The 24,684-nt window shown below is 43.9% G+C and overlaps 1 protein-coding gene across 2 annotated transcripts; it reads left to right on the top strand.

Annotated features, from left to right (window-relative positions):
* Positions 1–83: 83 nt before the first annotated feature.
* Positions 84–17,635, top strand: LOC121525393 (SWI/SNF-related matrix-associated actin-dependent regulator of chromatin subfamily B member 1-like). Of its 2 annotated transcripts, XR_005993214.1 has the most exons (10): positions 84–220; positions 7,113–7,224; positions 8,550–8,658; positions 8,931–9,068; positions 11,266–11,393; positions 11,479–11,645; positions 11,727–11,917; positions 12,197–12,328; positions 14,129–14,233; positions 17,107–17,635. XR_005993214.1 is itself a non-coding variant. In XM_041811377.1 (9 exons), exons 1-9 carry the CDS (start codon positions 131–133, stop codon positions 14,166–14,168), a joined length of 1,107 nt encoding a protein of 368 aa, XP_041667311.1. In that variant the 5' UTR covers positions 84–130; the 3' UTR covers positions 14,169–17,082. The 2 variants fall into 2 exon arrangements, 1 of the variants encoding a protein (XP_041667311.1); XM_041811377.1 differs by lacking the exon at positions 17,107–17,635 and having other exon boundaries at positions 14,129–17,082.
* Positions 17,636–24,684: the final 7,049 nt, after the last annotated feature.

Genomic DNA, 24,684 nt, shown 5'->3' with positions numbered 1-24,684 from the left:
TTATGTTCTCAATCAGGTCAGTAAGCATTATTCTCATGCGCTCCGGATGATTTCCCAGCTTTTTCCGTGTCCCTGAACACACCTGAGAAGGAGAAGGCTCATTAGTTAGCCTGTTAGCAACTGCGTAAAGATGCAACTGGCTCTAAGTAAAACATTTGGCCAAAAGCCGGTTAAATTCCAGTTAGAGCAAGATGGGGACTTTTATATGGTCGGATCGGAGGTAAGTGACCCCCCATTCATTTATGTTTTGATGCTTAGCCTTCTCGCGTTAGCCTCAGGCATCCATTCTCATGGCTAGTTAGTGCTAGCATGCTAACTAGCTTCATTGATGGTCCATAAACAAAGACAGGCGTTAAAACGAGAAAGAGGAGGGTAGTTCCTCAGAGTTGGAGGGGAAATCAAACTAACATCGCTTGTGCTGTTCCGATCATATTAAATAATGGAAATAAATGCATTTTTGCCCTTCAGTGGTGACGTTTAATAAACTTCTCCCTCCAGCCTGAAACAACCAGCAGTTAGACTAACCTGGAGAAACGAGCAGAGGAAGGCTGTTTAAACGATTAAAACCTTCACTTTTTAATAAAATCACATGTTTTAACATGTCAGAGTCCTCCTCAATCAAATGAAGCCCACCAGTTAAACAGAGAGAAAGCAGAAAAATAAGCATTTTTTAAAGAAACTCTTAAAGATAATCAGATATCTGATGAAGTAAGTCACATTTGTCCCATTAAAGACGTCGAAGTCATGAGAAAAAGTCAAAATTAGTATGTAGTTATTAGTATTAGTATACCAGTTAGTAGTGGTATTTCTGCTATAATTTAAAAGCAGTAGTTTCTCTCAGCCTAGGACTGTATGTAGTACATTTATGTTAGATCCAACTTTAGATAGAAACAGATCATCATAGTGAAATATTAGGGATGCAGACATTTACCCTTATTCTTCCTTATATCCTCCATTTCCCATAATTCTCCTGTTATTTCCCAGTATGTCCCCTTTGTCCTTTATTTCCTATAATTCCCCTTCCTTTCCCTTGTTTCCCCCTTCTCCATCATATAATATTTCCTTAGGATTAATGAAGTATCTGCCAACCTATCCACAATATTCCTCCCTTATTTCCCCACTTTTTCCCCTTTATTTGACTTTCCCACCTTATTTCCCTCTGCCTTCTTCTCCTCCATATTACCCCCTTGTTTCCCTTTCCAGCTTATATCCACCTTTGACACTTAAATCCCCCCGTCTCCTTGTTACCTGTATTCCTCATTTTTAATCCCTACACATATTAAAGTAACAAAAAAGTGAGATTGAAACAGCTTTTCCAGATTGGTGTAATGTCTGATCAGTTTTACAAAAATCCACTCAGCCATCACTAGAAAAGAAGATAAACACAAACTCATCAGTAGGGCTGAGCCAATTACAACAATAATCTGTGATTTTTTTTCACAAATATTGCAGTTGTGATTTGATATGCGATTATTCTCAGGTTAATCTCATGTATTTTTCGACAAATTCAAGCAATAAATAATCCCATAAACAAGACTATGTGTATTAAAAACAATGAAAGTATTTCAGAAGAAATTAATCCTTATAGCATGAATGTGAAAATGAGGGTGCAGCAAGATTTAAGATGTAAAGGAGGAGGCTGGGGTGGAGGAGGTGGAGCTTTAGTCTATAAAGGAGGAGGCTGGGGTGGAGGAGGTGGAGCTTTAGTCTATAAAGGAGGAGGCTGGGGTGGAGGAGGTGGAGCTTTAGTCTATAAAGGAGGAGGCTGGGGGGGTGGAGCTTTAGTCTATAGAGGAGGAGGCTGGGGTGGAGGAGGTGGAGCTTTAGTCTATAGAGGAGGAGGCTGGGGTGGAGGAGGTGGAGCTTTAGTCTATAGAGGAGGAGGCTGGGGTGGAGGAGGTGGAGCTTTAGTCTATAAAGGAGGAGGCTGAGGTGGAGGAGGTGGAGCTTTAGTCTATAAAGGAGGAGGCTGGGGTGGAGGAGGTAAAGCTTTAGTCTATAGAGGAGGAGGCTGGGGTGGAGGAGGTGAAGCTTTAGTCTATAGAGGAGGAGGCTGGGGTGGAGGAGATGGAGCTTTAGTCTATAAAGGAGGAGGCTGGGGTGGAGGAGGTGGAGCTTTAGTCTATAGAGGAGGAGGCTGGGGTGGAGGAGGTGGAGCTTTAGTCTATAGAGGAGGAGGCTGGGGTGGAGGAGATGGAGCTTTAGTCTATAAAGGAGGAGGCTGGGGTGGAGGAGGTGGAGCTTTAGTCTATAAAGGAGGAGGCTGGGGTGGAGGAGGTGAAGCTTAAGTCTATAAAGGAGGAGGCTGGGGTGGAGGAGGTGGAGCTTTAGTCTATAAAGGAGGAGGCTGGGGTGGAGGAGGTGGAGCTTAAGTCTATAAAGGAGGAGGCTGGGGTGGAGGAGGTGGAGCTTTAGTCTATAGAGGAGGAGGCTGGGGTGGAGGAGATGGAGCTTTAGTCTATAAAGGAGGAGGCTGGGGTGGAGGAGGTGGAGCTTTAGTCTATAGAGGAGGAGGCTGGGGTGGAGGAGGTAAAGCTTTAGTCTATAGAGGAGGAGGCTGGGGTGGAGGAGGTGAAGCTTTAGTCTATAAAGAAGGAGGCTGGGGTGGAGGAGGTGGAGCTTTAGTCTATAAAGGAGGAGGCTGGGGTGGAGGAGGTGGCGCTTTGGTCTATAGAGGAGGAGGCTGGGGTGGAGGAGGTGGAGCTTTAGTCTATAAAGGAGGAGGCTGGGGGGGAGGAGGAGCTGAAGTCTACAGAGGAGGAGGCTGGGGTGGAGGAGGTGGAGCTTTAGTCTATAAAGGAGGAGGCTGGGGTGGAGGAGGTGGAGCTTTAGTCTATAAAGGAGGAGGCTGGGGTGGAGGAGGTGGAGCTTTAGTCTATAGAGGAGGAGGCTGGGGTGGAGGAGATGGAGCTTTAGTCTATAAAGGAGGAGGCTGGGGTGGAGGAGGTAAAGCTTTAGTCTATAGAGGAGGAGGCTGGGGTGGAGGAGGTGAAGCTTTAGTCTATAGAGGAGGAGGCTGGGGTGGAGGAGATGGAGCTTTAGTCTATAAAGGAGGAGGCTGGGGTGGAGGAGGTGAAGCTTAAGTCTATAAAGGAGGAGGCTGGGGTGGAGGAGGTGGAGCTTTAGTCTATAAAGGAGGAGGCTGGGGTGGAGGAGGTGGAGCTTTAGTCTATAAAGGAGGAGGCTGGGGTGGAGGAGGTGGAGCTTTAGTCTATAGAGGAGGAGGCTGGGGTGGAGGAGATGGAGCTTTAGTCTATAAAGGAGGAGGCTGGGGTGGAGGAGGTGGAGCTTTAGTCTATAGAGGAGGAGGCTGGGGTGGAGGAGGTAAAGCTTTAGTCTATAGAGGAGGAGGCTGGGGTGGAGGAGGTGAAGCTTTAGTCTATAAAGAAGGAGGCTGGGGTGGAGGAGGTGGAGCTTTAGTCTATAAAGGAGGAGGCTGGGGTGGAGGAGGTGGCGCTTTGGTCTATAGAGGAGGAGGCTGGGGTGGAGGAGGTGGAGCTTTAGTCTATAAAGGAGGAGGCTGGGGGGGAGGTGGAGCTTTAGTCTATAGAGGAGGAGGCTGGGGTGGAGGAGGTGGAGCTTTAGTCTATAAAGGAGGAGGCTGGGGTGGAGGAGGTGGAGCTTTAGTCTATAAAGGAGGAGGCTGGGGTGGAGGAGGTGGAGCTTTAGTCTATAGAGGAGGAGGCTGGGGTGGAGGAGATGGAGCTTTAGTCTATAAAGGAGGAGGCTGGGGTGGAGGAGGTAAAGCTTTAGTCTATAGAGGAGGAGGCTGGGGTGGAGGAGGTGAAGCTTTAGTCTATAGAGGAGGAGGCTGGGGTGGAGGAGATGGAGCTTTAGTCTATAAAGGAGGAGGCTGGGGTGGAGGAGGTGGAGCTTTAGTCTATAGAGGAGGAGGCTGGGGTGGAGGAGATGGAGCTTTAGTCTATAAAGGAGGAGGCTGGGGTGGAGGAGATGGAGCTTTAGTCTATAGAGGAGGAGGCTGGGGTGGAGGAGGTGGAGCTTTAGTCTATAGAGGAGGAGGCTGGGGTGGAGGAGATGGAGCTTTAGTCTATAAAGGAGGAGGCTGGGGTGGAGGAGGTGGAGCTTTAGTCTATAAAGGAGGAGGCTGGGGTGGAGGAGGTGAAGCTTAAGTCTATAAAGGAGGAGGCTGGGGTGGAGGAGGTGGAGCTTTAGTCTATAGAGGAGGAGGCTGGGGTGGAGGAGGTGGAGCTTTAGTCTATAAAGGAGGAGGCTGAGGTGGATGAGGTGGAGCTTTAGTCTATAGAGGAGGAGGCTGGGGTGGAGGAGGTAAAGCTTTAGTCTATAGAGGAGGCTGGGGTGGAGGAGGTAAAGCTTTAGTCTATAGAGGAGGAGGCTGGGGTGGAGGAGGTGAAGCTTTAGCCTATAGAGGAGGAGGCTGGGGTGGAGGAGATGGAGCTTTAGTCTATAAAGGAGGAGGCTGGGGTGGAGGAGGTGGAGCTTTAGTCTATAGAGGAGGAGGCTGGGGTGGAGGAGATGGAGCTTTAGTCTATAAAGGAGGAGGCTGGGGTGGAGGAGGTGGAGCTTTAGTCTATAGAGGAGGAGGCTGGGGTGGAGGAGGTGGAGCTTTAGTCTATAGAGGAGGAGGCTGGGGTGGAGGAGATGGAGCTTTAGTCTATAAAGGAGGAGGCTGGGGTGGAGGAGGTGGAGCTTTAGTCTATAAAGGAGGAGGCTGGGGTGGAGGAGGTGAAGCTTAAGTCTATAAAGGAGGAGGCTGGGGTGGAGGAGGTGGAGCTTTAGTCTATAGAGGAGGAGGCTGGGGTGGAGGAGGTGGAGCTTTAGTCTATAAAGGAGGAGGCTGAGGTGGAGGAGGTGGAGCTTTAGTCTATAAAGGAGGAGGCTGGGGTGGAGGAGGTAAAGCTTTAGTCTATAGAGGAGGAGGCTGGGGTGGAGGAGGTGAAGCTTTAGTCTATAAAGAAGGAGGCTGGGTTGGAGGAGGTGGAGCTTTAGTCTATAGAGGAGGAGGCTGGGGTGGAGGAGGTGGCGCTTTGGTCTATAGAGGAGGAGGCTGGGGTGGAGGAGGTGGAGCTTTAGTCTATAAAGGAGGAGGCTGGGGGGTGGAGCTTTAGTCTATAGTGGAGGAGGCTGGGGTGGAGGAGGTGGAGCTTTAGTCTATAAAGGAGGAGGCTGGGGTGGAGGAGGTGGAGCTTTAGTCTATAGAGGAGGAGGCTGGGGTGGAGGAGGTGGAGCTTTAGTCTATAGAGGAGGAGGCTGGGGTGGAGGAGATGGAGCTTTAGTCTATAAAGGAGGAGGCTGGGGTGGAGGAGGTGGAGCTTTAGTCTATAGAGGAGGAGGCTGGGGTGGAGGAGGTAAAGCTTTAGTCTATAGAGGAGGAGGCTGGGGTGGAGGAGGTGAAGCTTTAGTCTATAAAGGAGGAGGCTGGGGTGGAGGAGGTGGAGCTTTAGTCTATAAAGGAGGAGGCTGGGGTGGAGGAGGTGGCGCTTTAGTCTATAGAGGAGGAGGCTGGGGTGGAGGAGGTAAAGCTTTAGTCTATAGAGGAGGAGGCTGGGGTGGAGGAGGTGAAGCTTTAGTCTATAAAGGAGGAGGCTGGGGTGGAGGAGGTGGAGCTTTAGTCTATAAAGGAGGAGGCTGGGGTGGAGGAGGTGGCGCTTTAGTCTATAGAGGAGGAGGCTGGGGTGGAGGAGGTGAAGCTTTAGTCTATAAAGAAGGAGGCTGGGGTGGAGGAGGTGGAGCTTTAGTCTATAAAGGAGGAGGCTGGGGTGGAGGAGGTGGCGCTTTGGTCTATAGAGGAGGAGGCTGGGGTGGAGGAGGTGGAGCTTTAGTCTATAAAGGAGGAGGGTGGGGGGGAGGTGGAGCTTTAGTCTATAGAGGAGGAGGCTGGGGTGGAGGAGGTGGAGCTTTAGTCTATAAAGGAGGAGGCTGGGGTGGAGGAGGTGAAGCTTTAGTCTATAAAGGAGGAGGCTGGGGTGGAGGAGGTGGAGCTTTAGTCTATAGAGGAGGAGGCTGGGGTGGAGGAGATGGAGCTTTAGTCTATAAAGGAGGAGGCTGGGGTGGAGGAGGTGAAGCTTAAGTCTATAAAGGAGGAGGCTGGGGTGGAGGAGGTGGAGCTTTAGTCTATAGAGGAGGAGGCTGGGGTGGAGGAGGTGGAGCTTTAGTCTATAAAGGAGGAGGCTGGGGTGGAGGAGGTGGAGCTTTAGTCTATAGAGGAGGAGGCTGGGGTGGAGGAGCTGGAGCTTTAGTCTATAAAGGAGGAGGCTGGGGTGGAGGAGGTGGAGCTTTAGTCTATAAAGGAGGAGGCTGGGGTGGAGGAGGTGAAGCTTAAGTCTATAAAGGAGGAGGCTGGGGTGGAGGAGGTGGAGCTTTAGTCTATAAAGGAGGAGGCTGGGGTGGAGGAGGTGAGACTGGAGAATGACCTTCGTGAAGTAACGCTAGGCTTCATCTGTCTTAGAATGAGTTAACTGTTTTATGCTCGTATTGCAAATGTGATGACATTTTCTTTGTTAAAGGCCATTCTCATTTTTATGTCACTCATTTTGATTAAGAAAACATCCATAAAACACAAAAAGGAGGATTTTTTAACCATTATAAAAAAGCATATTCAGATTAAACCCAGAGATGGACCACAAGGCAGCCCCAGAAATATGTGCCTTAAATATCTCTTGTGTCTGGTTGTAGTGTAGGTGATAATGACAGAGTTAGCCTAACTGTTAAAGAATAAGGTGCATTTCAAAGAAAAATGAAATATTTAAGCGATAATATGCTAGTTAGTCAAAAATGTTTATTCATTTTAGTTTATTTACCAGTCCTGCCCTCACAGTGGACAGAAGCCTTTACAGATGCTGCTGCTGATCCCTGCCATGCATTGATATCAGCCCTCTTTACAGACATTGGCCCATCTTTCAATAATATGCTGTGTGCTGATAAGAGATGCACAATATTATCTGTAAGCATAATTCTGTCAGACAAGCTATAAAGTCCTTTTTTAGGAAATACAGTTGTTCCATTTTGGTCACTGACTCTAAGTCTGACTTTAATTTAACGAAATGTCAGCAGATTTTAAGGTGTTTCTTTGTCATTGTTTTATTCCTTTGTTATTTTGCTGTCTTGATAGAAAGTCTGCTTTCTCCACACAGGTTGGAAACTATCTTCGCATGTTCAGAGGCTCTCTGTATAAAAGATACCCGTCTCTGTGGAGGAGGTTAGCCTCGGTAGAGGAGAGGAAGAAAATCGTAGCCTCATCGCACGGTGAGCAGAGCGACGTTGATGCCATTTCTTTAGTGCTTTTGACCTTTATAGAGGTGGACAGGACCGTTTATGGCAAAGGTGCCAAACTCAAGGCCCGGGGGCCAAAACCGGCCCCTGGAACAGTTAAATCCGGCCCCCAGGATGATCTGATATTTCTGTTCTAACATCAGTCTGAGGTCTGCAGATTTCCTCAAGTATAAAAATGTGAACTTATCCTGATGATTTAAGATTTCCTTGCTAAGACATAAAATCTGAAAACGTAAGGAATAAAAATATTTAGATAAGAAGTCAGGAATGTGGGAAAAGAAATTACTTTGTGTTTTAATTTCACATTTTCAAATTAGCATCTCACAATTAGGACTCAGATTTAGGATTTTGACTTTTTATTTCATACTTTGAGCATTTACACTCATAATTTTGACTTCTCGTAGAATATTTTGAGCTTTAAGATTCATAATTTTAAAGTGATATTTTGACCTTTTAAACCAACTATTTTGTTTTTTACCTCATATTTTCATCTCCAAATTGACTTTGTAATCCCATAGTTTGACCTTTTAGACTCACAATTTAAAATTTTGAATCATGTTTTGACTTTTAATTTCATGATTTTAAATTTTATTTCATATTTTGACCTTTTAAACTCATGACTTTATCTTCTTTCTAATATATTTGCCTTTAAAAAACATTATTTTCAATTTCAATTTCCTGTTTTGACAGTTTTGAACTAATAAATGTACTTTTCTCAGATTGTGAGCCTTTAAACCTATCTTTTTAACTCTTTAAATGTCAAAATCATTTATCATCAGTGCTAAGTTTATTTGTCATATTTTCTTACTGGTGAAATGAGGTTGATAGTTTCTGGTTTAATAGGTGACCCTGTTAGGCCCTCAGGTTTGTCCTGAATCCAGAATCCGGCCTCTGCTGTGACTGAGTTTGACGCCCCTGGTTTATGGTGAAGCAAAGGACTGACCTGCCCACTTGGAAAACTGGACCGTCTGCGCCCCGGCTTTAGTTTTCATTACACCGTTACATCCTGATCCATAGGCTGCATACAATGACTTTCTCAGATAACGTTCAAGTTGCACAGTGTTTACTAGTGACCTGGATGCTTACATTAATGTGATCTCAGTGAGCAGTGATTTCTGGTTCTTTCTCTGAGTGACTAAAACAGTCGCATCACCTACTGGCTCTTGTCAGCAGAATTGAGTCATAGTAAAGGTTCAGTTATTCTCAAATGGTTGAGTTACTACTGTTTACTAATTCTACCCACAATGCACTGCAGACTTACCACTGAAAAGAGGCTGACATGTGTTTTCTGTCTGCAGCCACCAGTGTGACTCTGCTGAAGGCGTCTGAATGTGAGGAGATCTTTGAGGGGAACGACGAGAAATACAAGGCGGTGTCCATCAGCACAGAGCCGCCAGCTTTCCTCAGGTAACTCTCTCTAAACAGGAAGTCAGGGTCAGTTACACTCATGGATCCTAAAGCCCAGGTCAGACCAAAGATTCACAGCGCTACAAGATCATTTCAGAACCGGAGGTCATTTTAGCAGCTGTTTTAATTCAGCCTTAGTCTCCAGATTAGAATGTGTTTGTTTTTCTCACATTCGAGTCTTTTACTCTTTAATTTTTGTCGAAAAACCCATGAACATTTGAATCCCGTTTATCTGCTTCATCCCTTCTCCTGTTCGTCCTCTCTGTGCATAGGGAGCAGAAAGCCAAGCGGAGCAGCCAGTGGGTTCCCACGCTGCCCAACAGCTCCCACCACCTCGACGCCGTGCCTTGCTCCACCACCATCAACCGCAACAGAATGGGACGAGACAAGAAGAGGACGTTCCCTCTGTGGTGAGGATCTGGTCTGATTTTAAGAAGACACGTCATGGATGTGCAGGAATATTATTAGAACGGCATGGATAAAAATGATAAAATAGCACGCTAACTCCATGACTCAGATATTTTAATGTTCAGAACTGAGAGAGTTTTAGAGTCTTTATCAGGTGAATATTCATAAAAATGGAAGCTGCACTGACATACACACGCCACATCTCCTAGAGCAGTGGTTCTCAATGTTGGGGTCGCGAAACACTGACAGGGAGTCTCCAGATGCCTTGAAAAAGCTTCATATATTTTTCAAATTACACTGTTGTCACTTTACATCAATTTTTCCAAATTTTGACCCATTTTCAGCAGCTAATCCTGCCAATTTTAGCACATTTTTGCCACCCAAAACCCATTTTTGTCCATTTTAAACTCTTTCCATCACTTTCTTTCTGCCTGTTTTTGCCACTACTAAACCAAATCTTGCCACTTTCCACCTACTGTTGGTTCTGTAGACACATTATTGCCTTCATTAACCCCTCTTCAGCACTTTTTTAAGCCCATTTTAACTACATTTCATTTTATGATACGCCCTTTTTTGCCAGTTTAACCCATTTTAGCCAATTTCTGCCTCAGCTAACCCTTTCTTGCTGGTTTATATCATTTTTTCACCCTATTTCACCAAATTTCCATTTTTTTTTTTTGCCACTTTAGCAATTTCAGCCACTTTTATCCCCTTTTACCACCTTATATGCTCATTTTTGCCACTTAAGCACATTTTTGCCACCCAAAACCCATTTTTGTCCATTTTAAACCCTTTCTACCACTAATTTTCTGCCTGTTTTTGCCACTTCTAAACCAAATCTTGCCACTTTCTGCCTATTGTTGGCTCTGTACACTCATTGTTGCCATTATTAATCCCTCTTTACCACTTTTTAAGTCCATTTTAACTACATTTCATTTTATGATACGCCCTTTTTTGCCATTTAAACCCATTTTAGCCAATTTCTGCCTCAGCTAACCCTTTTTGCCAATTTATATCATATTTTCACCCTATTTCACCAAATTTCCATCTATTTTTTGCCACTTTAAAGCAATGTCAGCCACTTTTTATCCCCTTGTACAACCTTATATGCCCGTTTTTTCCACTTTGGCTCATTTTTGCCATTTTTTGGTGATTTTTGTTGCCATTTTATTTTTGAATTTTAAACTTCTAACCCATTTCTGCTACTTTTAAAATCCAATTTCACCACCATATCCACCTTTTTTTGTGCCATTTAACACATTTTTTATTATGTTTATTTATTTATTTTTACTTTTTATTTTTCAATTTTTATTCATTTATACAAAACAGCAAACAACAACAAATACATTTAAAATGACATCATTACCAAAAAAAAAAACAAAAAAGGGGGGGGGGGGCTATACAGTCATACCGCCATACCATACTGTCATTATTCAAGGTTCTCAGTCCAGCTGCAATGGTTCCACCTTTCTCTTGTATTGAAGCCATCTGTCCCAGCGATGATCAAAGGTTTTTATTTTAAATTTCAGAGGGTGCGTCAGTTTTTCCATAGAGTATATTTCCTCTATAATTGTGAGCCACTGGGCTGTTCCTGGAGGGTCATTTTTCAGCCAGCTTCTCGTTATGGCCTTTTTGCATGCGAGAGTCATTATTTTGAAGAGATATATGCCTTTTTTAGGGATGCAGTTTCCTGGGGGTAAGCCCAGGTATAACACCCGAGGATCCTTAGGTATCCCGGTCGCAAAAATCTTTTCCAGGATCTGGATAACTCCTTCCCAAAATGTTTGAATTTTAATACATGACCAAAAGATATGAGAAAGACTGGCAAATGTATGGCCACATTTCCTCCAGCTATTATGTTTATTTTAAAGAGGACTCCTTACAATACAACTGAATTAAAAGATATTTTTTTCTTTGATAAGAGTGGTTATTATTCAGGTTAAATATTAAATATGGATACCACAGTTTAACTTTACAAGGGACTGTGATTTTGTTAGCCCCCATTTTGGCTGTGCCCCGGAAAGTTCTCCCATTTATCCCCCTTATGGACGGCTTTGTCTCCACATGACTATTCTAGAGTATGCATGGCTGTGTTCAACCACCTTCAGGTACAGTGGGGGTCCCCGGTCTCTGACTGATTTTGGTTTAACATTTTATGCAGCACTGAATGTCTTCCTGTGTTTTTTGCGTCTTGTGCAGCTTTGACGACCACGATCCAGCAGTGATCCACGAGAACGCAGCACAGGTGGAGTCACTGGTTCCTGTTCGCCTGGATATGGAGATAGACGGGCAGAAACTGAGGGATACGTTTACGTGGAACATGAACGGTAAAAATGAACCCTTACCAACATCCAGAGCACTCAGCGGTGGTGTCCAGATGTTATCATTTTTGTCTAATCTGCCCATTCACAGAGAAACTGATGACGCCCGAGATGTTTGCAGAGATTCTATGTGACGACCTGGACCTGAATCCTCTCGCCTTCGTGCCTGCCATCGCCTCGGCCATCCGTCAGCAGATCGAGTCTTACCCCACAGACAGCATACTGGAGGAGCAGGCGGACCAGAGAGTCATCATAAAGGTGGGGTGGAGGGGGAGGAGGAGCACGTGTTGAAGCTGGTGAAATGACAACGTCACGTGTAACGTTTCTCTGGTTCCTCAGCTGAACATTCACGTGGGGAACATCTCTCTGGTGGATCAGTTCGAGTGGGACATGTCAGAGCAGGAGAACTCGCCCGAGTCGTTCGCTCTGAAGCTCTGCTCTGAGCTCGGTCTGGGCGGAGAGTTCGTTACAACAATCGCCTACAGCATCCGGGGTCAGCTCAGCTGGCACCAGCGGACCTACGCCTTCAGGTAAGTCCCACACCTGCTGTTAGAGGGATTAATGAACATTAAAGGTGGGAAATATTTAAGACCGAGGGCTCTCAGTAAACACCAGAAAAGTTAACATGGGTCTGTGCTGAGCTCCATGGTGCTGGGCTTGTTGGGTCACCTTTCAGTCAGCTCCTAGTGAAGGCGTTTTTACAGACAATGTCATGTTTTATAAAGGCAGACATTCATGATAATGAGCGAATCAGGCCCCATGGGTCTCTTTCACTCACAATAAGCTGAGTCTTTGTTGTTTCCCCTCAGTGAGAACCCCCTCCCCACAGTAGAGATCGCCATCAGAAACACAGGCGATGCAGACCAGTGGTGCCCCCTGCTGGAGACGCTTACAGACGCAGAAATGGAGAAAAAGATCAGAGACCAGGACAGGAACACGAGGTGAGATGATGAATATTCAATAAACAGACATCTGCTCCCTCAGGGATGAGCGTCTTCACTGGTTTCATGTTTGCATCTTGATGTGTTGCATGCTTATTTTAGCCATTTCTGTACACGGCTACCTTCATATCTACTAAGACAAAGAGGTTGTTTGCAGTCATGTGACCCCACTGGCACAGGGATGTCAGGTGGTGGGCAGGAAGTGGAGAACAGCTGTTAGTGGACCTGCAGTCATCAGAACATTTCTACATCATCAGCTCTGATCCCTAACCTTTACAACAGAGGGATTTTACCACAGGTGAACTGGTCTACCTGGTGATCTAGGACTGAGGACTTAGTCCTGCAGACCTCCTACTTCAGGTCTAGACTGATGAAGGGAGACCAGAGTCTAGAGGAGTCTAAGAATGAGACAGGAGTCTAGAGGAGTCTAGGAATGAGACAGGAGTCTAGAGGAGTCTAGGACAGAGACCAGAGTCTAGAGGAGTCTAGGACTGAGACCAGAGTCTAGAGGAGTCTAGGACAGAGACCAGAGTCTAGAGGAGTCTAGGACTGAGACAGGAGTCTAGAGGAGTCTAGGACTGAGACAGGAGTCTAGAGGAGTCTAGGACAGAGACCAGAGTCTAGAGGAGTCTAGGACTGAGACCAGAGTCTAGAGGAGTCTAGGACTGAGACAGGAGTCTAGAGGAGTCTAGGAATGAGACAGGAGTCTAGAGGAGTCTAGGACTGAGACAGGAGTCTAGAGGAGTCTAGGACAGAGACCAGAGTCTAGAGGAGTCTAGGACTGAGACAGGAGTCTAGAGGAGTCTAGGACTGAGACAGGAGTCTAGAGGAGTCTAGGACAGAGACCAGAGTCTAGAGGAGTCTAGGACTGAGACCGGAGTCTAGAGGAGTCTAGGACTGAGACCGGAGTCTAGAGGAGTCTAGGACTGAGACAGGAGTCTAGAGGAGTCTAGGAATGAGACAGGAGTCTAGAGGAGTCTAGGACTGAGACAGGAGTCTAGAGGAGTCTAGGACTGAGACAGGAGTCTAGAGGAGTCTAGGACTGAGACAGGAGTCTAGAGGAGTCTAGGACTGAGACAGGAGTCTAGAGGAGTCTAGGACTGAGACAGGAGTCTAGAGGAGTCTAGGACTGAGACCAGAGTCTAGAGGAGTCTAGGACTGAGATCAGAGTCTAGAGGAGTCTAGGACTGAGACCGGAGTCTAGAGGAGTCTAGGACAGAGATCAGAGTCTAGAGGACTCTAGGACTGAGACCTGAGTCTAGAGGAGTCTAGGACTGAGACCAGAGTCTAGCTGTGCCTCTTTTTAACCGCTTTTCTCCCTCATTTGTGTATTCCGTGATAGACTATTGAGAATATAAACCTTGTGGATTCAGGGAATGAGCGATGGTGTGTGGTTCCACGAGCCGGCTCTTTTCTATGAACACCAGGAGCTGCCTCCTGTTTCAGTGCCAGTTTCCTGTCTTCTGTTTTCGTCCTTTTTTAATCCACACTTAGAAAGCCAAATGAAGACCTGTTTGGAAGCCAAAAACCGGCTCTTATTACTGAACTATTAATGTTTCAAATCTCTACAAAGAGATCTCCGTACTCAAACTGATGTTTATGTTCAAATCTTCCTGTTTTATTTTTTTTAATAGACATTTTTGATTTCTTGATACTTTGCCCCCAAATGTTACCTGATTCGACTCTGAATCTTTAGTGTTTAATCATCAGTTTTTGTGGTTTAATCAGTTTCTGATCATTTTCCAGTTTTTGTAGATTTTTGAAATAACGGTCATGTGATGTTTTAATTTTCCCTTGCAGGCGTATGAGACGGCTGGCCAACACGGCTCCTTCCTGGTAGAGAAAACATGGAGCTGCACCACGTGATGTTTCTTCTGGAGACTTCTGTTACTCTGAAAGGATCATGTAAACCCACAGAGCTACACAAACACACACATCTGAAACTCATGAATGAAGCTTGGACGTCCCTAAAGAGACATGAATGTTCACAGCACACAAGGACTGGGAAACAACACACATGCAGGCATTCTTCTGCATAAACTTCATCATGTTTCACTGCATTTAGCACAGAGCTAACAACCATAGAGCCTGATTTATGCTTCTGTGTCGACTATACTCCATAGCCCTGAAGCCTGTGCAGAAATCAGCATGTATGGCTGATGTGCACCTGTGCAGACTGTGGTAAGTCCACTGGGTAGCTTTGGGAGACTAATTTACTCTAGAGGGAGAGAGGAGGCTGCAGACAGGGATGGATGAGTCAAACCTACTTGGCGACATCAAAAAATACCAGAAACAAAGCAAAAAAGTTCCTCCTCCTCAGCCCATTTAGTGGCTTTACTTTCCATCTCCTCTCATGTCTCCTCTCTCCTTCATGCTGCAGTATAATCGGCTGATGATCGACATTTATCAGCTTCAGCAGGACAAGCTCACTTTTAGTTGGCATGTCTTCCTGGAAATGTGGCGATGAGCGAAGGAACTGGGATAAAATCCCACTGCTGAGGAGCATTAGGGTGGAGAGTTGCAGGAAGAAGCACAAACACACAAGTATGCAGCGCTCACCACAGCTATCTATGGCGTAGATCGATGCAGAAGTATAAACCAGGCTTTAACTGATGTTCGTCAGTGCACAAGGGTTTTCTGTCTGTTACACATTCACATGTCCTGCAGCATTTATCATATGTCAGGCCAGGAGACTCCGGGTTTGTTAAATCCATAACTAAGCTCTTCCCTTTCTCTGTTCAGTAGAGTCTAAAATAACTGACGGGGTTAGGAAGCTTCTTAAAGATAAAGCAAAAACACTAGAAAGGACGTTTCTGATGACGACAAAGCGCTCTAACAGCGTCCTCCAGCCACTTCACTTTGAGGAAGTTCCGTTTGTTTTTTCCCTGATTGGACACCTCTAAAGGTCAGTCTCTAAAGTTTCAGCCTGAAAGACAAACATCCACACTGTTACTTGCTTTATTTTCTAAGATATCGTCCATCTTTATGCCTGGGCTAACATGGTGATGGCATCAGATCTGATGCTGAATCTAAATCTAAGAGGCATTAAAACCATCGAACCCTCAGAGCAATCCAGCCATTAAGATGGCACGCAGAGCTCTGGAGCTGCACCACATTTTCTCTCATTTCTTGGACACATTTTTCCCTCTAGTCTGTTGCATTAAAAGATTCAAGACACTCTCTATTGCGACTGACTTCTAGAAATGTGCGTGATTTAAATCGAACTTGAGAGGCTTCAGCCTGAATGGTCAAAAACACATTTTAGGTCATAATCTGATTGGTGCTGATTTCTTTAAAGTTGATGAAGATATGCACCAAAATGCATTTGTTCCTGCAGTCTGCACAAAGCTGTGAATGCATTCACACCAGCATGACGTCACACTGTTCAACTCTGGTGCAAGCATCGGAGGGGAAAGGGCAACTTAATTTTAATCACTCAGAATGATCAGTGAACAGCAAAACAAACGATTCAACCAGCTAAACGAGAAGAAAACTATCGTTTGATTCATGCACAGAAAAGGTCAGAACAGTTTCTGCTCCAGCTTCTTAGAGAAATTTGGTGGCTGTACTGTTGTGAACTGACCCTCTATGAATTTTGACATCTGACCTGACTTTTGAATGTTACTGTCACGTCCTATTCCAACCATTTTAATACCATCATTTCAAACCCTCCTCATAAAACCATGAAAACTAGAAATAAAAAACCATGATTAGCATGATTATGACAACACAAGGGAGAAAATCTGTTAAAGAGGCACACTAGCCTCTCAGCTGGTAGTCACATTCATTCCTACCAGCATGTAGGGATACTAAACCACAGTCGGAGCGCCACAGAGAGGATGTACAGGCTGTTCTTAAAGGAGGGACAGAGTTGTGATATCTAATGCAGAGTACGGACTGAAGCGACGGCTCGTTTCTGCACAGTGTAAAAAGATGAAACAGTTTTCGCTGCATTGATTGAAAGCAGAAGGACCTAAAAGAATAAAAAAATGTGGTATGATTTGAACTCATTCATCATGACTACAAACAGGAAATGAGAATAAGAAAGCTGCAGCGATGGCTCAGAGTCTGCAGACATCTACTGAATGTAAATGATTCTTCGATGTTACCGTTTTAATCCGAGCAGCATGCATGTATGAAATAAACGTTAAAACCCCACCATGATGTTTCAGCTCAGACGCGGCGCTGGGTTAGATCAGTGACATCTTTGCAGCCAATCAGACTCTGATGTGGCGCCGGTGTCCATGCATGCTCAAACATACTGTAGGTAGTTCTAACTGTCTGTGCATGACGGGCCGATGCTCTCGCTGTCCCATCCGTGTGCTAATGCGGGACCGCGTCAGCACACTGATGGTTTCTGGGAGTTCAGAGCTGACGAGAACCGCCGGTGTCTTTCAACGTGACGATTTTTCAACTTGAACTTACTGAGAATGATGTTAACGTTTGTTGCTTCTTGTTCTCTTCTTTTTGTAAAATTGCTTTACCTTTGTAGTGGACTTGTTTTTATATGGAAAATAAAAATGAAGAAAACACGATGGAAAGATGTTTTTTAATACTTTGTGCTGATTTTTTAGCCAGCAGACGGGGAACCTGTACTTAGAACATGCAGATGTGGAAGTTTCCAGCTTATGGCCTGACAGTATGGACAGAAATATAACCTTAGTTTATCTGAGTGAAGGAGAGGATGATGCAAACTAATTACTGCAGGAATAACCCTGGCTGAAATAATTATGGTTATGATGTAAATATTCTAATAATACATTTTAAATCCTGTGCAGGACTCAGACATCGCCTCAGCCTCTAACAGAAGAGTCCCAAAACTTCTGACTCCTGATCAAAAGGAAAAACACGAGCACATCAGTGGAGAAATCCTGGAACAAACAGAAGGAAACCACATTTACGCTGACAATGGGATCTTCAAATACGGTCCTGAGACAAAACGGCAGTCAGTGATGCAGCATCATCACCAGGGATGGAGCGTGCTCCTCAAAGACGTCCAGATTCAAGGCCATGTGGTGGTTCTCTTTAGCAACACAAATACTAAAAGGTTCAAGAAAAAATTAGAGAAAAAGTCTGAAGAAAGAGAGCACAACTGTGGAAAAAGGTTTAATTCTCCATGAAGACAACGCTCCAGCTCACACTGAGCTCTCAATAAAGACGGTTCTGGACCAAAAGCTAGCCCCAGTGATGATCACCCTCTCACACTGATCACACTAGCGGCCCTCTTGTTGTGAGGCAACAGCGCTAACCCCTGCACCACCGTGCAGCCCCTGAAAAATGTTTATGCTCAATAAAGCTGTGTTAGAGCGTTGGTCTCATTATTTAACAGCCACACCTCATTCTTCAGTTTGGAAAAGGCTGGTAAATATTATTACAGTGAGACATCCTTTATTTACATGAATACAGTCTCTACCTCCTTCTAAAGCAGTTGTTTCCAAAGTGGGCCGTGGGCCCCCCCTAGGGGAGCACGAGGTCATGATGGGGGGCGCAGCACTGCAAGGCTAAGCAACACAAGCCGATGACTTCGCCAGAATAGGAGCAGTTCATTGATGCCACTGAGAGCCTCTGCCACACTCTCTCCTTTTGCAGCATCCTACCTGTAGGAGACAGTTGTTTTTTTCTACTGTTGCCTTAATTAAGACAAAAAAACAAAACAAATCAAAGCTGGACATTGATAACGGCCCGGGATTGTCAGTCTCACAGCTGCATGCAAAACACAAGAGATCTGTAGCACGAAAAAGCCCACAGTAGTCACTCAAATTATGGCAGGACTTACAGATCTTACAGATGTTTGTTAAGTTTGTATTTCAAGCCAACTGTTCATCTTTAGAGAGTCAGAATTTTAAACTCAAAATTTTTAGGTTAGGTTGGGTTTTTAGGTTATATGTTGAAAGAATCTCTCAAAAAAAACCCAGGAACTTGTGTGCAAAAGTTGTGAATGCTGATGTGTTTGTCATACAGTTGCATGTTTTTATATGTTCCTATAAACAATGAGGGGTAGGGGACCCGAAAATATTTTCATCTGCCAAAGGGGGGCCGTTTGGGAACCACTGCTCTAAAGTGAGGTAATTTTTGTCTAAAACCTTCTCCTTAACGGCCAGCAGATGGCGACAACACGCTGAGCATGCTTGTAGAGGAGGAAGTCCTAAAAGTCTAACTTTGTTAATACCAGTGCATACGGTTGGTCTTTTTAATCCAAACCACCTTCTGTTGTAAAAGTTGAAGTTTGAACTTCTTCTTTTAGTAGTTTTTCTCCTGATACACTGAATTTTAAATCTGTAAAATCCCTCACACTCAGCTAAATCTAAAACTGAAAGTCTTCACACTAACCTGATTGACTGTGTCAGATAATAGTGCATGTTTGTTTTAGAGTGCATGTTTCTGCTTGAAAACAGCACCAACCCCTGATTTATTCCCCAGTCCTTGGATTCCTCTCTAACATCCTGGTTTTATTTATATCCCGTACCTGGAGGCAGTTAGAGCGGACGCTGCAGTGGAAACAATGACATCTAACATGTGTGACCTTAGCTGCCGTCTGCTGCAGAACCACCGAACCACAGCTGGATGATTAAAACATGAGTCATGATTACACGATAGGAGAGAGAACCTGGAAATAATCAGAGATTCATTGGAGCTCTGCTGACTTACTGTACGCTCTGTTTTTCCCTTCTTCACCTCAGTTACCTCCTCTTCTTCAGGTCTTTTAGGTTCATGGCGTTTGAAACATAGTCTGAGGAGTCGTCTCATGGTTATGAAATCATTTTTAATGCTGCTATTAGACTGAGAAAAGACAAAACTGCCAGCAAAAGTACTTTATTAATCTCTGAAGCAGGTTAGGGTTGGTATGACGATGGTCTGGCTAATCAAAAGCTGTGCTTTTTAAACCAGCTCCCTTTTCCCCACGATGGTTTGGTCTAACAGCTGCAGCACAGCTGATGCTGCAACAATCAGCCCGTAATCTCACGGCCCATTTTACCCTCCCAAGACCTCAGGATACCTGAACTCCTTCACTTGAGGCAGAGACTCACTCCCCAAACTGGAGCAATATTTAAACAGCTATGAGATGTTCTCTTTCTTCCAGGTCAAACTCGTCTAAACTGAAGCGGAGTCTCTGTGTCAGGGTCGTCAAGTATATCTGCACAAGGGCCAGATTTAGTCTTCACAGAGACTCTGAGGGCCAGGCTTTCAAATAAACACAGATTAAAAAAATATCTTGATCTGGTTAACGCATTATTGTATTAGCATTTGTATTTCCTTTAAAAACACAGAAACTTTTAGGCATACCGCTGAGATCTATCCCTGTTATCTTTAATGCAGTGGGCAACAAGAACCAGGCTGGCCCTCAGGAGTGGCTGGGCCCCTGAAAATCCCAGAGAATGGGCCCCTATCCCGTGGTAATTTAGCACCAGTGTTAACTCATTTTTGACACTTTAAACCCTGTTTGCCATTTTAACCCCTTTGTGCAACTTTCCTGCCAACTACTGTACCGTTTCACTACTTTGCCAGGCTATTTTTGCTATATTTTGATACTTTTTTTTGCTATATTTCCCGTTTTGCCTCTTCAGCTCAAAACCAATGTTTGCCACACTTTAACCTCTTTTCACCACTTTTCCTGCATGTTTTATCCCCTTTGTGCCACTCTTTTATCCATTTTTGCCCCTTTTCCTATATTTTTGCAACTTTTTAACCTATTTTCATACTTTCTTGGCTCCATTTGTGCCACTTTCAACCCATTTAAAAAAATTTTTGGCCCTTTTTTCTGCCTTTACCAATTTTTTCCACATTTTAACCTCTTTTCACCACTTTTCTTGCATATTTTTGTCCCTTTGTGCCACTCCACAACCCACGTTGACACTTATCACCCATTTTTGCTACTCTTTAATCTTTTTCATCTCTTATTCTGGACATTTTTGCAACATCTCTGCCAGTCCTAACCCATTATAATAATAATAATAGTAATATTAATAATAATAATAGTAATATTAATAATAATAATATTAATAATAATAATAATAATAATAATAATGGCTGACAAGTGAATTTCTGTAAAGCAGATCAAATGTTAAGTCATTCTAAAACTGTTTCAATATTAATTTTTTAACAGCTGCAGGCATTTAAAGCCAAAATGTACTCTTAAAACCACACCATCTTTTTCTTCTCCTCCTCTGAAATTAATGATCTTCTGGGGGCCGGACAGGAAGCTTTGGGGGCCTGATTTGGCCCGTGGGCCGCCAGTTGATGATCAGTGCTCTGTATTTTGGGCAGAGCTATAGGAGAAATTAATCGCAGAACCAAACTTGTCTTACCATGCAGTCTTGGTTCCATATATCAGAGTTTATATATAATGAAGGGGTGTAATTCTGCTGAACGTGTGCAGGCGTGCCGACCCTCGGGGAGAGTTCCTGGTGCTCAACATGCAGACGGCACATTAATCCTCACATGTCCTCCCGTTAAAATGCTGCGAATACCTCGGTGCACTTTCAAGGGATTTATGGAGATGAAGAAAAGTGTTGGGAAATCAAAACAGACGTCACTAGAAATATATTTAAAAAAAAACGTGTTTTATTGCTGAATCTGTGACCATAAACAAATCAACCGTTGCAGAGAACTTCAGAAAGCACCACATTCTGACTTAGGGGAATATAAAGGCAGACAGATCAGTATATGATAAAATATGTCATAATAAATTGAAGTTTGGGCACTTTCAGTCATCAACAATACCAACTTGGACTTTTTTTTCAATGCACCACAACATATTTTAAATGCACAATCAATGTCCTGCACTGATTAGACACAGTAACATAAAAATACAAATAAACAAGTATAAAAATAGACAGTAAACTAAACCATACTGAAGCTCTGTTTCACTTCTCTGATCAGGGTTGAAGGACAAATTTCATGTCCGATTATTTTTTAAATTTCTGATCAAAAATGGGGCAGCATGGCGGCGCTTTAACGTGGGGGTTAGAGCTGTTACCTCACAGCAAGAAGCTTCCTGGTTTGTTTCCCAGTCAAGGACTTCCTGTGCAGAGTTTGCATGTTCTCCCAGTTCATGCTGGGTACTCTCCAGGTACTCCGGCTTCCACACACCACCAAAGACATGCTCGTTAGGTTAACTGATGGCTCTAAATTGGCTGTAGGTGTGAGTGAGTGACTGGGGATCAGTGCAGGGTGTACTCCCACTTTTGACTTCCTCCCACGACTCCAAAAAATGGACGATCAAACAGTTCTGCTTTAATCACAAAGGCACATTAACAATCAGAGAGATGAAACAAAGCTCCCAAACAGAAACAGAGGACAGTTATGGCTCTAAATGCACCAGAAGAGTACAAGGTGCGAGTAAGATATTCATAATTAGTGTTATAAATGAGGTACTGGTTACACTGCCTACCAAACCTGAAGTAGCACCTGTATATTCAAAGACATCACAATGAGTCATTCATTAATTCTTAATATGCTGCAGAACATTTCGACCCTGTTTACACTTTCATTAACGTTCATTCTGGGCGTTTGGATACCAAGTTGAATGCACTCTGGCACTTACATGCATCATTTTTGCATCTATTAGGTTCACCATTTATGCCAAAATGAGGAGAAAAACTGTTAAAAAGGCACCACTAAGCTCTTAACTCTATGATAGATGGCTGAATGTCGGCTTATACTGTGCGACTGAATTGTTTACGATGCACAAACGTTGTGCACGATTGATGTGCTCACACTAAACAGTCCGATAGTCGTGCATGACCTGAGTGCTCACACTGCACGAGTGAAGTCAGCACGGACTGTGACAAAAATCAGTGGTTTCCTTTGTTAAAGTCTGAAACGCTGAGGCTGAAGTTGTATCTCTGCATATCCTCTCTCTCTCTCTGACACACAAAAACAGCATTGCCATCCATGCTGGCTAGACATCCGTGGTCAGAAATGTTTCCTGCTAGTCTTTTCCTTTATTATTGTGCGGGTGGGGGAACTAGAAAGTCATTCCTGCTGTTGTCATGACGATTTCAAACACTGTCTGATAGTCTACAACGGAAAAAAGACCCCATAGTTGAGGATTCTGCTCGTGGTTCTGCTCACACTGTGGGAGTGTCTGGAGTCATACGACCAAAATATCAAACATATCAGAATTCCACCTGACCAATCAGGAGCTGGTTGGGCCGTAGTTGTGTTGTGGTCGGCCGTTGTACCACTCTGTACTCAGCACGCCAAACGGCGCCCGATCTGACTGAAAGTCAGTGCGACTTCTAGTCTTGAGACTCAAATTTCATGGCTGAATCAGACGAAATTGGCAGTGTATGCCCGACTCTAGGTTTGCTATTCACGCCAAATGAGGGAGAAAAGCGGTTAAAAAAGGCCCCGCTAACCTTTTAGCTTGATGCTAAGTATTGTGTGCAGTGAAGCTGCTGGTGATGATGATGAGTGAAGAGGAATAAGCCACTAGCAAAGAGGCTAGCAGCGCTTCTTTAACAGCTTTTCTCCCTTCCTTTTTTCATGTGCATGCTTTTTGAGGAAATTATGTTGTACTATTCAGTAAGTAAATCTTGTGGGAAACTGGCAAGATTGAAATAAAAGTTTGGATCAAGATAGACTGATAGATAGTCGTTTTATTGTCACTGCATTGTAAAAACAGAAGAAGTAAGAAGAGAGTCAGGATGTGTCATTCACAGACAAGCCGGTTTTAGGAGCTGGCTCACGTTTGAGAGCAGCTTTTGTTTTAAAAAAGTCAAACTGATACCAGCTGAAGAGCTGAAAGACTGACTCAGTACTGAACTGAGCAGAAACTCTGATCACTCTGAGCAAGGCTGGACGGACAGAAATAAAGCCATGCTTTATGTTACCAGCAGAATACAGCAGATCACATCAGCTGACAGGGCGGTCTAGTAACTGATGCATCTACCAATCAGGATGAGGACATCCCAGACCGGCTGTGTGCAGTCTGAGCGCTCAGGTATCAAACTGTTTTTTAGTAATTATGGGGAAGCATCAAATATTACTAGCAGGTATCCAAATGTCCAAAACAGCTATAAATACATGTTAATGCATTGTCTAAACCAGTGGTTCTCAACCTTGGGGTCGGGACCCCCTTGGGGGTTGCAAGACACTGAGATGGGGTCTCCAGATTCCCTAAAAAAAAAGAATATTTTTAAAATGTTGCCACTGTCGCTACTTTACACCAATTTTGCCAAATCTTAACCAATTTTCATCATTTTTCTCCCACAAATTTTAACACATTTTTTCCATTTAACACTTACATTTGCCATTTTAAACCCTGTAGTTATGTAATAACGCTGCATTATGTAATAACGACATTTTCCATCCATCATGAAATAACGTAGCATTTTCTAAGCCACTAAGCGGTTAGGGTTAGGGCAAGGTAGTTGGGTAGGGCATACCTTGGAGCCCACACCAAGTCCTATGGTTAGGGTTATTACATAATGCGGCGTTATTACATAATGTGGCTTTACAAACCCTTTCCACCATTATTTCTGCCTGTTTTTGCCACTTCTAAACTAATTCTTGCCACGTAAGTCAAATGTTGCCTCTGTTGACCCATTACTGCCACTATTAAACCCATTTTGCTACTTCTTATGCCCAATTTTTCCCATTTTAACAACATCTCACTATCTGATATGCCCATTTTTGCCTGTTTAACCTATTTCTGCCAATATCTGCCTATTTTTTTCTTTGTCAGTTAGCACCATTTTCCACTTTGTATCAATTTTTCGTCCCATTTTGCCAGATTTCCACCCATATTTGACAATTTAAAGCCTTTCCAGCCACTTTTTAATTCCCTTTTCCATTATTTATGCCCATTTCTGCCACTTTAACCCTTTTTTGCCTTTTTTGGTTATTTTTTGCAATTATTATATAATTTTTGCCACTTCTAACCCATTTCTGCTACTTTTAAGATCCAATTTCACCATCTTTCCACCATTTTTGCCATTATTAACCCATCTTTAACCCATTTTAATTTTTTTTTTAAATTCTTTATAAAATAGATTTACATTTTTAAGAAGGATATATTCTACACAGATGATTTAAACAAGATTTGTTTCATTGATAAGAGTGGTTATTTTTCAGGTTAAATATAAAATATGGATTTTACAGATTAACTTTAGAATGGACCAGGATTTTGTTGACCTCCATGGTCCCCTAGTTTGGCCCCAGAGAGCTCTCCCCTTTATCCCCTCTTTATGGACGGCCTTGTCTCCACATGACTATTCATGAATGTTCATGGCTGTTCAGCCACCTTCAGGTCCAGTGGGGGTCCCCGGTCTCTGGCACCTTTATTTTGGGGGTCGCAGGCTGAAAAAGTTGAGAGCCCCTGGTCTAAACCGGGTACCAGTTTGTATGAAAGT

This window comes from Cheilinus undulatus, linkage group 17, assembly GCF_018320785.1.
Source record: "Cheilinus undulatus linkage group 17, ASM1832078v1, whole genome shotgun sequence".
NCBI lineage: Eukaryota > Metazoa > Chordata > Actinopteri > Labriformes > Labridae > Cheilinus > Cheilinus undulatus.
The sequence above is the reverse complement of the archived record's forward strand: the minus strand, read 5'-3'. Positions and strand labels throughout refer to the sequence as shown.